The sequence below is a fragment of the Pseudorca crassidens genome, chromosome 5 (genome assembly GCF_039906515.1).
Source record: "Pseudorca crassidens isolate mPseCra1 chromosome 5, mPseCra1.hap1, whole genome shotgun sequence".
In the NCBI taxonomy this organism is placed as follows: domain Eukaryota; kingdom Metazoa; phylum Chordata; class Mammalia; order Artiodactyla; family Delphinidae; genus Pseudorca; species Pseudorca crassidens.
In genome coordinates this window covers 110,739,288-110,757,773 of record NC_090300.1, presented here as the reverse complement: position 1 = coordinate 110,757,773, position 18,486 = coordinate 110,739,288, and the positions used below count along the sequence as shown (strand labels likewise).

Sequence of the window (18,486 nt, the reverse complement as noted above, 5' to 3'; positions counted from 1 at the left end):
CTTCTACTTGAAAAACTTTCACTGACTTCTGTGCTTCATTCTACCACTTTCCTTCTATTTATGTACAACATAGTTTCACCCCAATACTGATTTCATCTAATGTTCATGACATCATTCACTGCATCTTAACCACTGTGAAACACTGGTTTGTGAGCAGAGAGAAGGCAAGTGTTTGCAGTGTAACTCACTGCAGCAGCTATACAACACACAGCTCAATTGCAGGTAACTCATGTAAAGGAATTGATCTGTGCAGTCTTGGGTGTTCTGTTTATATGCAGGCCATTGGCTGGGGATAAGTATGTATTATCCAGACTTCCCTAAATCTATTTTCCATTGCCTTAAATTTTCACATAATTCAAGTGAGATAATACATGAAAAAGATCATACTCTAGTTTCTGTATGTCAGTTCAGGCTGTAACAAAATACCATAGACCAAGTTACTTAAATAACAAAAATTTAGTTTTCACAGTTCTGGAGTCTGGAAGACCAAGATCAGGGTTTCAGCATGGTCAGATTCTGGTAAAATCTTTCTTCCTGGTTTGCTGACAGCTGCCTTCATACCGTGTCCTCAAAATATCAGATAGAGAGATTGAGAGAGAGAGAGAGAGAGAGAGAGAGAGAGAGAGGGAGAAGAAGCTAGCTCTATGGTATCTTATCTTATAAGGGCACTAATCTCATCATGAGGGCCCCCACCATCATGACCTCACTTAAACCTAGTTTTCTCCCAAAGGCCCCCATCTCCAAATACCATCACATTTGGGTTAGAGCTTCAACATATTAATTTTGAGGGGGACAAAATTCAGTCCAGAGCAGTTTCTTACTGCTTTTCTTTTTCTTTTTAAAAAAGAAAATCCTATTTCCAAAGTCTTAAATATCCTATATTAGTACATTCCCCGCAAAGAGATAGGAAATTAACTAGAATTGCTAAATATCACTTGATTGTGATGCAGAATAACTTTTAGGAAAACTAAACTTGAAAAACTATGCTCTCTAAAGGTGATAATCCCAGTTTTATACTTATTTTTGTGAGTTTGATTTCATAATTTTTGAAACATTTTATTGCTAAACTGAAATTTCTCCACGAGTTTTAAATCACTTCTAATATATATATATGTATTAATATAAACTCCAAAATGAATGCAGAATATCAATATAACTGGCTTTATTGTTTAAGTGTCTGTTATCATACACTCCAGTATTATATTTTGTTTAAATTTATTCTACTCTGCTCTTGATTATTTGTCTTGACATTCCATGACTCTGGTGGTTGTTACTAGGGAACTACACTTGGTGTCTTTTGCATAAGAAGCACTTGCTTCTTTTCAGTAATTCATCTTTTTCTATTCATTCCAGCTTTTCCAACTCTTCTATTTTTCAATATTAAAATTAATTCTACTCCTGAACTCTGCTATTTAAATTGTTTTGTACATAGTTTTTATTAGATTTTAGTAAAAATAAAAAAAGTAAAAATTTCTTAACCTCACAAATAGGTGAATTAACATGTTTGTTATAGTTCATGTCCTTAGAGATTTATCATTTTTAAAAATTATAATTAATAATCCAAATTTGGCTTTGAAAACATATTTATTTTAATATTTAAGGACAATCATTTTCTTTTAAAAATGGTCTCAGAAACGAATTTAAAAATATTTACATAAAATGATTTTCATTCCAATTCTTACCAAACATTTTATTAAAATGACAAATCATATATAATAAAATACTTATTGTAAAATAATTTTAAACTTGGATTAAAAACTGTGCAGTGTTTTTGATTTCTCCCTGCTTTGATCTAAAAAATTAGATTTTTCTAATATCTAGAAAGTTAGATATTCTTTCTTTAGAATTTTCACTTCTCATTTATGGGGACAAAACATGATAGACTAGACACTTGATGGTAGAAATCCCCAGTGATGATTTCAGAGATAGAATTATATAATTTAGTACTTCTCCATGTTAAGATTTTTAAATAAAACTATACTTTAAGGTTATTTTCTACTCTTCTAAATATCAGAAATTACTAATCCTTAATATTTTTATGTAACATGATTTTCTCTTCAGAGTCCTTTATTGAAAGTCCAGTAACCCTAACTGAAAGATGTTATGCTCAGAAAGGCTTTTTTTGTTTGTTTCTTTGTTTTTTCTTGGCTGCACTGCACGGTTTGTGGGATCTTAGTTCCCCAACCAGGGATTGAACCCTGCAGTGGAAGCATGGAGTCCTAACCACTGGACTGCCAGGGAATTCGCCCTCAGAAAGCTTTAATTCCACAATATTCATGTTTTATGCATTGTCAAGTAGAAAAGATTTCTAATATATTGCCAAATCTATTGGAATTTACTCACCCCCGTGTTAACAGGCTAACTCCAGCAAGTCTTGGGCTAATGCTTGATGATGAATAATGGCCTTTAAAGACACATGATGTATTTATCTGAGTGATAAGGCAGACTCAGCCATATGTAAAGAAACTTCGGAAGGCTGCACTTCTTTTTTATTTTTTTTCAGCTTCTTTTTTTTTTTTTTAACATCTTTATTGGAGTATAATTGCTTTACAATGGTGTGTTAGTTTCTGCTTTATAACAAAGTGAATCAGCTATACATATACATATATCCCCATATCTCTTCTCTCTTGCATCTCCCTCCCTCCCACCCTCCCTATCCCACCCCTCTAGGTGGTCACAAAGCACCAGCTGATCTCCCTGTGCTATGCGGCTGCTTCCCACTAGCTACCTATTTTACATTTGGTAGTGTATATATGTCCATGACACTCTCTCACTTTGTCCCAGCTTACCCTTCCCCCTCCCCGTGAAAAACAAATACCGTATGCTAACTCGTATATATGGAATGCATTTCATCTTTTTATTGCTATGACAGTAGGAAAGGGATGAGAGAAAGGGTGTATGAGTGATTCCCACTGGGACTTAGCCACTTAAATTATGTATAATATTATCTCTTCATTGTTCAAGTGATCCTTATCTGATCCTCAATCTCAGTCACTTGTTTTAGATGCTAAGAATAGAAATTAATTAAGGACAAATTTTAGTTCTAAAAGTTATGGGGGAAAAATAAAAGGCGTAACCAAAAATGTTAGTGTAAAAAAAATACATTTACAAGTAGACATGCAAAGGAGCATCCTCTATAATCATATTATCTTTGAAATCTTAAAAATCCTAGGACTATATGTTGACTTATTTTTTTGATGAGATGAAGGCTAAAGGTTGAAATCTTTCCTTTATAAATAATAAAAGTATATGCAGAACATTCATGACTAGGGTCAAATAAATATAAATGTTATGGATTGCTTTCTCTGAAAGTAGTATTTATATATATAAATGCATTTGAAACCAGTGAAAATATATTCAATAATGAACATGATAAAGTTAAATTATCTAAAACAAATTCTAACAGATCAATTTGTCTTTGTATAAATTGTACAAAAAAGGGGGATGGACTGCATATTATCTGAGACTCTACTATTAAAGTGAAGATTTTAGGCAAAGTATACAAAATCAATGAAATCTTTCACCAAGAGTGATCTACATCTCGTGTCTTTCTCCAATCCATCCACTATGTACAGATATCTTATGATTCATATATCAGTTACAAAAATAGTTTCTGTAGCTGCATTGGTCTGCAGCATTACAACTGAGCAGGAATGAACACCAGCCTCAGAAAAGAGAATCTGTCTTCAAAACATCTCAACATTAAGAATGAAAATAAGAAAATAAAATGTAAGGATGTATAGAATTTAAAAATTCAGTTTGCATCCAATGAAAAAAATTTGCAATAAAAGAAGAGAAATAATATATGCTCACCAAGAAAAACCATTTTTTTCAGACATTTAAATGGAATTATTATACTAAAATGAGGAAAATATTATCAAACTATCACGTTTTATTGTCAGTCATATAAAACTGTTTAAAATATATACTAAGTAAGAACAGAGTGGGATTAAACAGGGAGTGTAGTTAAACCAAAGTCACAATCAGTAACAAAACCCTTTAGGAAGAAATAAAAAGGAAAATCTATGATAGAAAATCAAATCATCTAAAGGGATGATAAACTTGGGAAATATAACTAAAACAAAATGTAATTTAGTAAAATTATAAAAATAGGAAAGAAAGAATGACATGTATGCAACATGAAATATGGAGTTGCTACCAGTGCATAATTGGATTTTTCAAGAAAGAAAATGGAAAGAACAGTTGTTAATCAAAAGTAGAGTAGAAAAAAAGAATTCTTAAGCCAAAAAACAAACGAACTTAATCTGAATTTAATAAAAAAGTAGGTTTGCAAATGAAGTCAAATTCTGACTAGAGACAAACTACAAAATATATTCAGCTAAAATATCAAAATATAGTGGAGGAAAAAACCAAATATTCTGATAGCAATCATGCAGAAAATGCAGGTCATTTAGAAAATTGAATGATTTCAGATTTATCTTGGAGTAGAAGGAGGCAAAACAAATCCAAATGATCTCAGATTTATTTGGTAGGAAAGGGAGGCAAAACAAATTGTCAAAACACTGACAAATTGTGTTGTATTATTATTAATTCAAAAAGATAAAAACCCAGAATTCTTTAGCCAGTTGAGTGTTTATTCACAATAAAATAATACTCAGATATTCAAGGTTCAAGGATGTTGTTATCATGAAATTTTCTTTTGACAAGATGTGTGCTTCATTTGATCAAGGGGTGATGATATGAATATCTTTACTATCTAATTTTAGGTAAGGAGAAGCTGTAAAAGGAACTCTAGATATTGAGATGAGTAACGAGACCAAACAATGTCAAAAGGAGGATGGTGGCTAGTCCATTTAAATTTTTGATGCATTTCTGAGATCATCAGAATCAGGACAAAATTGTCATTATTATTCACAAACACTAACTAGAGCAGTAGAAAAAAGAAAATATAAAACTAAGGAAGTTTGACAGTCAGGAAATAAAAATGAAAAATATGATCTTGACAAGTACTAGATATAATGCTTTATAAAACAGAGTGCAAAATATGAATGGAATAAAGAAAAAGGAGTCATAAAGTTTAATGAAAAAGTAAAAATATTTTAAAATATTAAAATGTTTCAAAATATTAAATATTAAAAATATTATTTTAATGGGAAATAGCATTAATAAAAATATGTAGGTCCTATATCAGAAAACTACACAATTTACTAAAAGACACTAAAGATTTAAATAATTGAAGTGTCGTACCATTATCCTGGAAAATGCACTATATAAAAGAAGGCTATCTGTAAATTAGTACAATTCCAATAAGCAATCTGTTGTATTTCTGTTCCTTGCAAAAATATTCTGAACCTGATCTAAGACTTCTCCACCAATGCAGTAAAATGATCTTTAAAACTAAAATATTAGCCTAGGATTGCATATGTAGACCCCTCACATGGAATAGACTAGAATATACAGAAACACATAAAGTGGGTAGACATTTAATTTATGGTAAGTGACAAAAATATTGATGAAAGAAACAATGTGGGAGACAATGGTCTGTCACAGAAGAATTAAAGTCATATTTTATGCTTTAGCCTCAAATCATAGACCAAAATACATTTTAGATAGATTAAAATAAAATAATAAAAGTGTTAGATGACAACAGAAATCTATATGTGTATAATCTTATGATGGCAAAAGCATTTCAAATCAGGATCCACAAGTCAGACATCATAACACAAAACTTTGATAGATTTGATTACATAAAATAGTAAGACTTATCTATGGCTGAAAAAGACCAGAAATGAAGGATATATAAAAAGAAATTGCTAAAAATGTTCATCTTTTTATGGAGAGAGCTGTTAAGGCAGAAATTTTGAATGGAAAAATGGTCAGGCTGTGTAAATAGGCATTCCAAAATTAATGCATTAATATGGGAAATAGTATTTAGACACATTTATGATGTTAACTTATAATTTACTAACAAAATATTTAACACTTTTCAATATTAGATTGACAGTTTTTCTTTTAATTATAGTATCTGCTGGTAATACTGTATGGGAACTCAGGTGCAGTTGGTGGAGGATGAATTTGTAAAGTGCAATATAATTTGGCAATGTTTATCAAAAGTATTTTTAGAATGTTTGTATCCTCTGATCCAGCAATACTACTTCTCAGAATTTACCTTTAGGAAATGACAGGTACAGATGTACAAACAAGAGTGATTTTTCAGCTCCCCAAAGGAGTGCTCAGTTCTGAGAGATAATCAGCAAATAAAATGGATATAATTTATGACTATCTGTATTTGGGAACTTGAGCAGGAGGTGGAATTTGAAACTGATTCTAAATTATCTAAGCTAGGAATAGGAATAGGGAATTCAGAGGCACGGCAGATTTATTTTTTCTTTTTTTTTTTTTGAGATTTACAGCCAATGCCAGAAATTAAGGGAAATACAAGAAATATATAATAGAAAGCTAAATTAACAATAGCTGCTGTAACAGATTTACTTTTTTTAATGCTCAGTGTTTTGAAAATAAAGCTCTTTTTTTCCCCTCAAGTAATTTGGCGATGCATATATTCTTAGTTTGGCAATAATTTTCTTCCAGGTGGAGAGTCAGTGACCCATGGCCTGACCTATTCTTGTGGTTCTCTTATTTTCAACTTGCATCTCCTGAGATCACTCGGGAAGGTTACATGTGGGAGGCATTTATTGGCTGGGCTTTCTTTCAGTTGTCTAGAACACAAATCACATGGTTAACATTCAACTGCCAGTGAAGCTGGTAAATGTCTAGCTGTGTTCACTGAAAGAATAGGAAACAAATTTGTCATTAGCTAGAAATCTCTGCCCCAATATAGCCTTCTGATCAACAAATATTTTTACACCTTCTTTTTCTCCCATCAACCATTGCTAAACCCTGTCCAAAGAGATAACCTCAAGTCCCATCAAGCCACTGTATCCAACTCAAAGACCAAGATCCTCAAATATGCACAGTTCTCTTCATCATCTCTGGGTATGTTAGTCCAGGGACAAATGAACCAAAACACAAGTTTCAACACTCTTCTCCATCCTATACACAAAACACAATGATAGAACAGATTCAGGAAAAGCACTCCTTTAAATAAAGGTTCTCTTTTGGAAATAGAAGAAAAATAGGGAACACTTGAGTAGTCACTGATCCATAATAATTATGAAAATATGCCAGAGTGGCATGAAAAGTTCCCTCTGCCTTGGCAATAGTTATAGTTCTATGAAGAAACTAGATTTTCTTCTGTTCATTCTTTTTTGCTTCTACAATTCTGCCTTACAGGAAGTTCAACCTTGTCAGTCATACTCTGTGGCCACATCAGAAGTGGGTGTTTGGTAATATGCCCTCTGTGGGGACGACACAGCTTTTATAGGCCACTTCTTGCTTTCACCAAGTTTGGGAGTCCAGAGGTTGTTTGATGTTTCAATTGTCAGACTCTTCTTTATTTTTCTTTTCTTTTCTAACTAGGTATATGCTTCTTTGGCACAATAGTTCCATTAAAAACACAGTAGACTCCTAATATATTTGTCAGATTCTTGTGCCTGTAACCACACTTTAAGACTTTCTGAAAGTGGAATTGCCAGGCCTAATTTATTTCTTTACTCTCTCTCTCTAAATCTCTCTTGTAGGCTATAAGCAGCTCCCATGAAGTTATGCACACAATGGACTTTGGAGGATAGGCAGTACACTTAACCTGACTTTTGCCATAGGGCTGAGCCTTAGTATGTTTTGTTGCTCAGAACCTCAGTTTTATCTCTTATTGTGCAACGTTTATAAATAGTTGATTTTCCAAACTTTTGAGTACTCAAAATATGGGGCTTTCTTTGATCTTTTCATTTCTGCTTGATAACTGGCCATCCTCTACTGGTCTCAGCTCTTTCCTATAATATTTTACTAAAGGCAGAATGTAAAAGTATATCATTAACCTAATCTTTCCAACCACCTCCTTTAAAGTTACAAGTGCAACAGGCACTTAATCCTCAATGTTGAGTATTCATCCTCCTCCTATCAATAACACAACACAGTTTGTAAACCCCTTTCTTCTTGAAGTATGATCTTCCCTTTAATCAACTAATGTGTACTCTCCAGGATCTCTTCCTACCCCACTTTTCTCTCCTTCTCAGTCTACTCTGCTGGACGCACTTCTTTCAGACTTTAAATATGGGAGCTTTTCAGGTTTCAATTTTCAGACTTCTCTCTATCTAGACTCTCTCCCTTGGGGAGTTCCTCAATTTCCTTAGCTTTAAATAATATTTATATAATGGTAAATACCAAGTTATAATCTCTAACCCCAGTGTTTCCTATGACATAATTGCATTTTTTAAATGGTATAGTTGTATTTGTCACATTAAAAATACACACACACATATTTTCAGGTGGAGAAGAGGAGAAAGAAAAGGCATGTAACTATACAAAATCATATATGTGTATTTGTTTATCCTGTTTCTCCCTTAAAATGGAAACTCAGTGGCAACAGTAATTTATATGTCAAATGTTATATTCTCCAACATTTTGTACATTATAGGCACATAATAAATATTCGTTGACTAGATGACTGGTGTAATACACATTAATAAAATTTTATTTTAATGTGCTAGTTTTCAACATAACTCATTCTAATGCAGATATGTATTCTGTGTCTAAATAACACACTAACTAGGACAATATTTTTCTCTGTTTTCTAGATCCCAATGCTCTGGCTGGCCAGACTGGCCCTGATCATGCTCTTATAGGAGGAATTGTGGCTGTAGTTGTATTTGTCACTCTGTGTTCTATATTTTTGCTTGGACGGTATCTGGCAAGACATAAAGGTAGGTTATATTTAATAAAGCATTCTTACATTTGGCAAAAAAAAATTCTAAAGACTAGCTTCATCATGAAATATTATGTGAGTGCGTGCGTGCGTGCGTGTGTGTGTGTGTGTGTGTGTGTGTGAGAGAGAGAGAGAGAGAGAGAGAGAGAGAGAGAGATGGGGGGTGAAAGAGAGAGATCTAACTATTAAGTTGTTTCAGAGAATTCTTGATTATTTTACTCAACGTTGAAGCTGGATTGGCTATCAAAATAATACTTAGCCAGTAACCAAAAGTCACAGAGTAAATCATTGGCTCAGGAAAAAAAAAGGAAGCAAGTTTGTAATTTATCTCTAGGACTGAAATTCAACTCTAACATTAATCATTTGGTAATGTTTCTACTTGTAAGCTTATGGACACACGTGTGGCCATATTAGTGAGGAAAATATGTGATTTTTCACAATGGTCTAGGTAGCAAACTATTGATATAATCTACATTTAAATGGAGTTACCAAAATAAATGGTGACCCGTTTGATGTGATCATTATCAACATCTTAACAAAGGGCCCTGATTGCTACAGCTGCATGGATCACATGGTCTGAAGCCATCATTAAAGAAATCAAAGTACTCATTACCCATTCCAGTTTGGCTGTTGCCTCTAGTTAATCTGACCACAGCTTCATCTACAACATATACTAGAATACCGAAAGAAAGTGTGCAACTTTAGAAGGGTGAGTTGTGTGGTTTCTTACGACTCAGAATATGTTTCAACATATAAGAAATCTGGCATGTTTCTTTCTAAATGAATGTAGCTTTAATACTGGCTATCTTACCAGTCTGACAGAACTAACGTATTTTTCTTCCAATACCCACAGGAACATATTTAACAAATGAAGCTAAAGGAGCTGAAGATGCACCAGATGCTGACACAGCCATTATCAATGCTGAGGGCAGCCAAGTCAATGCTGAAGAGAAAAAAGAATATTTCATTTAAGATGCAGGCCAAGATTCTGAATTTTACTTACCACACTGGCTGCTGGAGAAAACTGGCTATCATCTTTCAGAATTCATTTCTATCATCTTCTGCTACCTTTATTAACTTCCATACCGTACTGCTATCAGTAGCCAGTGTATACCAACAATCAGCTGTCGAAAGCATCATTCTTTAATTACTGTACCATCCATAATGCAGGACATTTCTTACTGCCTAAATTCCACACCATTGCTCTTTTAACATACAGTGCTTGAATATACAGCCTTAACAATGTTAATCATCTCCTTGGATCATGATATTGAATTGTTTTTACACATTGAAAAAAATGTATGCAGAGGTTTTTTTCCCCTCATTTTTTGTCCCCTTTAAATCAAAGACCTTGTCAGTTTACCATTGGACAGCTTTCACAAGTAACAAGATTAGGTAAAGACCTAATGTGCTTAAGTTCAATCAGATGTTAGAGGTTTACGATGTTTTCTACATGTCTATATTCAAAGACATGTTTTGGAAACATATGCCCTAAAAGACAAAAACTGAAAAAGACTACTGTAGTATAGATTCTGGAATGTTTGAGATTGTACTGGTAAAGCTGTATCAATTCACTATTTAAAAATTTAGTATTTGATACAGGAGCCATGTATATGGATTGCAATCAGGACATGCTATCTTATATAATTATATAGATCTTACCATTAGGTTATTTTAGCTTCATATACCAATAAATTGTTACAAACATTTTACTGTTTTGGGAATCACAAAACTTTCATTCATTTCTCTAATTTGATTCTGTAATTTATTTGTTCCACAAAGACTCACCTGCCTAAACAAAATTGAAATATCCATAGGGCACAATTTTGAGACATTTTAGTATCTGTATATAGTGCATATAATAAATCCAATTAAACATTATTTGATACATATTTAACTTTTTTGGCTGTAGGTAATTCAGTCATGAGTAAGCATTTTCTAATGTCCATTATATCTCTTTAGATATTACTTAAACCAATATAATAAGTAGGTAACATGTATTAGTATTTTTGTCTGTATGTCCTAGCACTGTTCAACAACAAATTTTTCTAGTTCTTGTTAATTTTTATTTGTTATACAATGGAAGCACAATGTTATAAGGAAAGATAATTTTAAGCTAACAACCAGTGCACAGCCTCAGGTTTTAAATTACAACCACAGTTGAATAATAATCTAAAAATAAACTCTTAGTTTGCTAAAAATTTTCAAATTTTAATTTGGCAGTTCCAGAGCTGCTTACCTATGTTGGTTTGCCAAAAAGAAGTGTTTAAGATATGTTTTCTGTATAAATGAACTAATTCTTTATATTAAATTCCTGTCTATGCATTTTGTGAGGTACAAACTTATGAAACAGTGAGTGATAGAGAATTTCTGCCATGCTTTTAACTCCAAGGTGAAAGTCTCTTTCTCTGGATTATTTCTGAAATTTTGGTGTATTTAACCATTTAGAAATGCTGTATTCTTAAATATGACACAGAGTCAATCTAAAGTCATATTATTTCTCCTAGTAAAATACGATACTACTAGATTAGTGCTCATTAGACTTACTATATGCTAAAGATTAAAAATCCAGTTAGATAAAAATTATTTTCCCATTAACAAGCACTGCACCTTTAAGAAGAACACACATATGACGATATGGTAGCTATACTTGCGACGTCTGAAAGCATGATGGCCTCTGGTTTTAAAAATATTATTTTGGAATTTATTTTTGGGAAATGAGAATGGTTGAGTATGACATCATGTATTAATATAAAATGAAAGACAAGGGTGCTGTATCTTAGATTATTTATCAGAAAAGTATAAATCTTTTAAGGACAACGTTAGAATTTTTAATTTTTTTTGATCATTGAAGCATATATCTTGTTGATTTCTTACAAGAGAAAAAGGACGATGTCAGTCAAGCAGCACTTTTTCAGAATATACAGAACATAAATAATATGATGTGGTTGAGTGTTAACATAATAAATCATATACAGTATGACATTTTAAGGAAATAAGTCTGCATTGATGTGATTGCATGCTTGTTTTTACAGTTCATTCCATACCATCTGTGGAAAAATGCAATAATATGTTAATATAGTATGGTAGTTTGAGAGAATCAGGTAGGTGCTACTAGACACATTGAAACTAGAATAGGTTTATAAACTGTTCATACCTTTCAATGCATAATCTTTAGAAAGATTCCACAAAGCAAAATTCATCCTGTTATTACAAAAGGGAAAGGTTCTTATTACAGAAGTAAGTTGTATAAACTGCATCATCAATTACTATTTAGAGCCTAATTTCAGGATGCATTTACAAAATTGCTACTCTTCATCGATGTATTTACATCCCTCTTCATTTCATCTGTATTCTACTTGGCTCCAACTGCTAAACTGTTGCCTAAATAACTCAATCATTATTTATAGCACTGCAAAATTAGAAATCCAAAATTGGTTGCACTTCAAGACTTTTGACTCTTTTAACCCTTTACAGTAGTATAAAAACTCACTGGAACTCTGTAAATGAAACTAACTGGTATATTATGATTTGTGAGCTCTAATCAAATATTTTGACAGTTAAAATAGATTTGAATTACGTATCATTTCAGTTACTGAAAGAAAACAGCAGTGGTATTATATTTTCCTATCTTAAATTTTTTTTTTTGATTTTCACCAAATGAGATAAATTGTAAAAATTCTGTTCATTTCTATAAAAATCAGAAAAAATATGAAATAAATTTCTAAATGGACCATGCGAATTGCCATGACTGAAATATACACACTTATATGCCCAGAGAGCCATAGCCACAGAATACAATGGAAGGCGTGTGCACACACATACACCCCACTAGTAGAATATGGAACATTTTTCTTTACCAAAAGTAGCTATTCTCTGCCAGTGTACTGTTTACAGTGTAAATTGTCCTCCATCAAAAAAGTGTAAACAGCATTCTTTTTTTCTTGCTTCCATTTTTGAGTGTCCTAGATAGAACGATTATCAAAATTAGGGAGAAAAAGGAAAGTTTGTGAGTGCAAGGGCAAAGATAGCATGAGCACAGTAGTGTGTGTGTGTGTGTGTGTGTGTGTGTGTGTGTGTGTGAGAGAGAGAGAGAGAGAGAGAGAGAGACAGAGAGAGAGACAGAGAGAGAGAGAGAGAGAGAGAATCCAACTTGTTTTCTTTTACCAGAGAATCCAAGAAGCAGTTTAAGGAACCTGACATTGGAGTTTAATCTAGAAACTGGATGACCTCATATTGATTCAAGATACTTAATCTTGCATTGAAACCCCACAATTAAAATAACAAATAGAGAAAGAAAACTAACTTTCCTAAATATGGCAAAAGAAGCTAACACCTCATTTATTTTTATTTCTTTGTAAAAGTATAAATATCTCAATTAAAGGGACAGGCTCACTTGTAATTATGTACTCATGATTGTAACAGCATTGAGATTCCATATAGGCCCATGTACAGCAGCTGTTTGACGGTGATGGTTCTTCCATGTAACATAGCAGTTATCGTGTAATTTAGTGCCACTTATTGCAAAGTGTTACCAAGGGGAATATTTAAAATACTTTTTCTTTTTCTTTGGATATAAGGATAATTGAATGAATGATAAATATGAAATTTCATGTTACATTTTTTAATTGTGGAGAAAATGCAAAACCTCATATCTTACTGCAAATTCCCCATCACATTGCTAATTACTTAGAGCCCTCTAAAAATGCCCACTATAATCCCCCTTTGCAAATGGTAATCTGTGAAGAATATACAATACAAAACAAAAAAAAATTAAAAAAACAACTGGCAACCACAGCAGAAATAAATGAAAAACATAATGAGAATTACTGAGTAATGCTTTTTATTAAGTGGCACAAAGTACACACTAAAAACTATGCAAAATATAGGTAACTACAGTGTACGTACATGTAAGTATCCTGTACTTGCTGTGTATGGATGTTGGAAACCCATGTAATTATAATATGCATTTTGAATATTGGGAAAGAGGAAATCTTAGTGTAGATAGTAGTACTTGTTTTGAAATATACACTGGCAATATTGAAATACACTCAGTGCAATATCTGCTATTCTATTGCTGGATACTTAATGCAAAGGGATTTTTAAAAATTCTTCAACAAGATCTAAAAGGTTGCTAATCTCCACCTCCTGCATATTAAAGCATTAATTAAAAATACAAGTGACATAACACGTTAAGTTCTTCTTAATCATTAATGTGACACAATAAAAGTATCTGACCTTGTTTTTAGAGTTACTGGAGAGAAAGAGATAACCTGAGTTTTCAACTTTGATGCATATCTAATTGAATTTGGGATTCTTAAACTTTCTTTGAAATGTGTGTATGTTTTAATGGATTGTGGTACTTTTATTACAAGTACAAATTTATTCAATCAAAGAACATAGGTTACCTTTAATAGTTAGAGTCACTATATCTTAATGGAAATTTTTTATATATTTTCTTTTTCTACTCATTCTTCCCTTTCTCTCTCTATTTCACCCCAAACATGCCCTTTGCACTTATACCCTTCCAAAGGCAATGGATTGAAAGTAGCAAGATTATAAAGAGAGCTAAAGGGGACAACATGTAAAAATGGGTTCTAAACTCATCAGCATTTTTATGTATTCAGATATTAATATTGAATGCAATAGTTATTGGATAGAGCTGGTAAATTTTCTGCCATGCATACTTACAATAATCCTTCTACCTCTCACTTTTAACATGGGCTATGATACTTCGAAATAAATAGAAGAAATAATTATTTACAAGGTATCCCAGGAAGCACTCTTTTGCAACTATCGTAACAGTCCTCTCCCCACCCTCTGGAAAATCTCAAAAGCCAACTTTACTTTCAGTGTACTCAACGGTGTATGGATCTGCATTTGTTTTTCCTCTTCTGTCATTAACTTTTCCTATAAGCAAAATACAGTAACTTTATAAGGATAGTTCCTCACGTGACTATTTACTATTTCAATGTGATATAATTGTGTTGATTTTAAAAATAATTTAAATGGCAACACTTTGCAGTCCAAGCTGACATTTCATTTAATATTTAAAATAAACAATTTCTTATAAATTAATGCTATGCTTTTAAGTAAATATATGTGATTTATTTTTCCAAGAAGTGTTATCTATGTAAGACAAATATTTAAGCATTGAAAAATGCCTCCTCATTAACAAATAATCCCTGAATAATGGATGCAAAGTATTGCCACAAATACCCACTTTATTTTGGCTACATAGACATAATATGAATTCTTCAAATGATGTAATTTAATTATTCTAAAAGGAAATGACATTTTGAAAGCAGATTTTCCTTTAGGAAAAAAGGATACAAAAATTATCTCAAATTATGATGCTGAATCTATAAAATATGCTTAAAGTAAAATATATCTATGTTATGTGGTTATGTTACAAATAATATTTGGTGTAATCTTTACCATCTTTTCCATATATATATATATATATATAAATGTATGGTTATTTTGGAGAGAATGGGCCCAAATGTGAAAAAGATGTAAAGAGAAAACACTATTTTCCCCTATGAAACGTACTGTATATTTCAAAAGAAGAAACTTAAAAGATATTTGTAGATTGCAGGGGCAAAAGAGAAACCTACCAGGGCTCAGCACTTAAGCACTTTTCCCACATCCAGGGTCAGAAGAGCGGTGATTCCTACACGGACTTTTAAGTGCAGTATGAAATGCCACATTACACTTCTCTTACACACAGTACTGTCAAACCTCAAATGTTTTCTTTCTTCAGATGCTTCTTCTTTTACATGATACTAGTAGACACTTTTCTCTTTATACTTGCTGATAGTGAAAGTTATATGCAATAAAATATGTGATGGTTGAAAGCAGTGGTCACCAGTTGGTTAAAAAAAAAAACTGTGAAATGTAAACTGAATTGTTATCTCTTTATCCTTTTTGCTTTTCTTTGTGTTTCTAACGTATTGATTGAGTCTCATAAATAGAAAGGAAAATAATTTAGAAAAATTTCAAAACTAGTACTCTTTCTCCTTACAAATGTATGAAATTAATCTCTTTACATATTTATTTAACTGTACCTGCTATACTTATTGTAGATTCAATGATGCAGTTAAGTAGTAACCCAAGGATTTATGAGTTTGGATTACTGACCTATTTTCTTCATATTCAGTTCACATCAATATTTGCAAATTGGTTGTTTAGCTTTTTATTCAACCAAAAAATATTCCCTCAAGAAAGCTCCATTTTTATCATAAATATTTCAACATAACCAACATCAGAACAAGTCTGCCATGTTAAAAAGAATTTAAAGACTTATCTCTGAAAATGGTACCCACAAATGCAGGTGTTCCCAGTAATGTAGCTTCAAAAATAAAATGTTCTATTCATATGACATGAAATTCATAACTTTTGGAAGGGTATATTTATGACAGCATAACAATAAATTCTGTGCTGAAAAGAAGATGCACCAAAATCACACATACTGCACAGAAGATAAACACAATTATTGAATCTACTGTTATCATTAACATTTTCAAAAACCAAAATGCATATTGTAATAGGTACATGACACTTGCATGTTGATTTGCCTATATACTTACAAAGTATTCAATGTGTACTTAGTGGCGCTTAAAATATGTCATGTACAACTCATAAACATTCTTACAGGGTTCCCATTTGCACTTCATCTTTCAGTAAAGTCTTGTCAGAAAAAAATTGTCTGATACATATGGGAAAATAAAATTTGAATTTTAGTTATCTGTTGGACATTACTGAATTGTCTATTCATTTAGTTCATTTTCTTAGGGTTGTTAACAGACATTGAAAGGTGGAATTTCTTTTATCCCACTGACAGATTATGAAAGATGTTACAAAACATATTCCTTTATGCCAAACATTATTTTGCATATTTTTTTTCAACTGCATACATTATCCATTCATTTTAGATTTCCTCAGTGATGCCCATTTTCTTTGTAAGTTTCTAAATGGAAGTTTTAAAAACTAATCAGTAATAAAATGTTATTTTATTTGTAGAACATTTAATCATTGCTCCTTGGAATATACGAACCTTGTAATACGCTAAATAAGGGTTAAAAACAAATGTTGCTGACTTAAGGAAATTTGCTTGAGATTGCCAAAATTCCAAAACTCTGTAAAGTGATTTTACAATCACTTCTGTGTGTTTATTAATGTTGACTAGGAACAGAAGCAAAAATACCTAAACCTTTATTTTTTAATTTTCACACTCTAACCAGTATTATATATTTCAACTACCTAAGATAATGCAATTAATAATATATCCATCCTAAGCTTATGCCAATAAGAATTTGAGATAAGCTTTTAAATTTATGGAGGATTTTCTTTGTGTCTTTGGAAGTTCACTTACCATAAGGTATTTTATAGTCTACTTTAAATAACAGATTTTGTTATACAGGGTAAGCCAAAGGCTGTACAAGAATTAGTGTTTGGGTCTGATATTTGTGTTAGACCATGAAATATTCCATTAAAATTTACCTGTAAATACAAGGCGAGATTTTGTATCTGGTTTATTTTATGAAATAACATTTATTTATTTTAATTCATTTTTCCTAGCAAAAGAAACCCTGCGATACATGTTAGCAAATTTGATATTGTGTGAAAAAGCAATTTCAGCACTGAAAGAAAATGACATCTGAAGTAACACATTCATAGACACGATTCTTTATTTCTTTTAAAGTTACACAAAATGCCCACTCTTACTCAGCCTACCACTATATACATATATGACACCCATGTTTCCTAGATAAATCAATTCCATATTTTCATAATGGCAAGTGTTATTTCTGTCAAAATATTCTTTGACATTTTTTAAATCAAGGAAGCATGCTGATAAACTTTAATTAATAATTGCATAGCAGTTTTAGTATATGAGAGGGATCTTCATAATATGACAATCCTGGGATAATGCTAAAATTAACTGTACACTCCTTTAAAACAAGAAGTTCCAAGAAGTAGTTAGTTTTAAGTTTTTCAAACTATACTTTGTTTTGTGAAATTTAAAGATAGTTTTTTTTTCTGTTTTGAAACCTAGCAAATAAAAAAAATGTATAGAAAAGAGATGAAAGAGGAAAATGCAGTTTCCTACTTGCATTTTAAATGCCTCTTAGTGTTATGCTACATTGCATATTATTTAATCAAAACATAACTATTGAATACCTACTATATATTAAATTCCTTACTTGATGAACTCCACCAAGAACTTGAATCTAGCATTTTATGCCTACTCCTTCAAAACCTGTTAATAATTAAATTATCCTTCCAAGTAATGACCATTTTCTGTATTTTTGGCATTACTATGCTGGAAGAAGAAGTGGAGAAATACTAATTTTTTAAAAAAGTGTAATTATGAAAGGTCTTATGACTTAAACTGAAAAGAAAATAGCCTATTTTTCAACCATTGTTCATAGTCTCAAATTCAATGGATATTTCTATGGAGATTTTCTATTCTGATTTTTTAAAAATAGGTCTGTTTAATAAGTTAATACTTTATTATGCTAGAAAATTTAGGAAATTAACTCATCTTCTGAAGAGTGGCTACAACAATGACCAGAGTCAGTACATAAAAGTCCTAAAAACATGTGTCCCACACATACTTATGGAAACTTTAATTCATTTTGTTTTTACTAAACTGCATCCTTACACAGATGGAGGGTGCATATAATATGAACACAGCA

General features: G+C 31.8%; 1 protein-coding gene across 4 annotated transcripts in view; it reads left to right on the top strand.

The window, feature by feature from the left end:
• CADM2 (cell adhesion molecule 2) overlaps positions 1 to 17,304 on the top strand; it is a 1,069,757-nt gene extending 1,052,453 nt beyond the window's left edge. For all 4 annotated transcript variants that reach the window (XM_067739196.1, XM_067739197.1, XM_067739195.1 and 1 more), the window contains 2 exons: positions 8,658 to 8,783; positions 9,639 to 17,304. In XM_067739196.1, coding sequence (XP_067595297.1) covers positions 8,658 to 8,783; positions 9,639 to 9,757 — 245 coding nt within the window. In that variant the 3' untranslated portion in view covers positions 9,758 to 17,304. The remainder of the gene's footprint in view (positions 1 to 8,657; positions 8,784 to 9,638) is intronic.
• Positions 17,305 to 18,486: the final 1,182 nt, after the last annotated feature.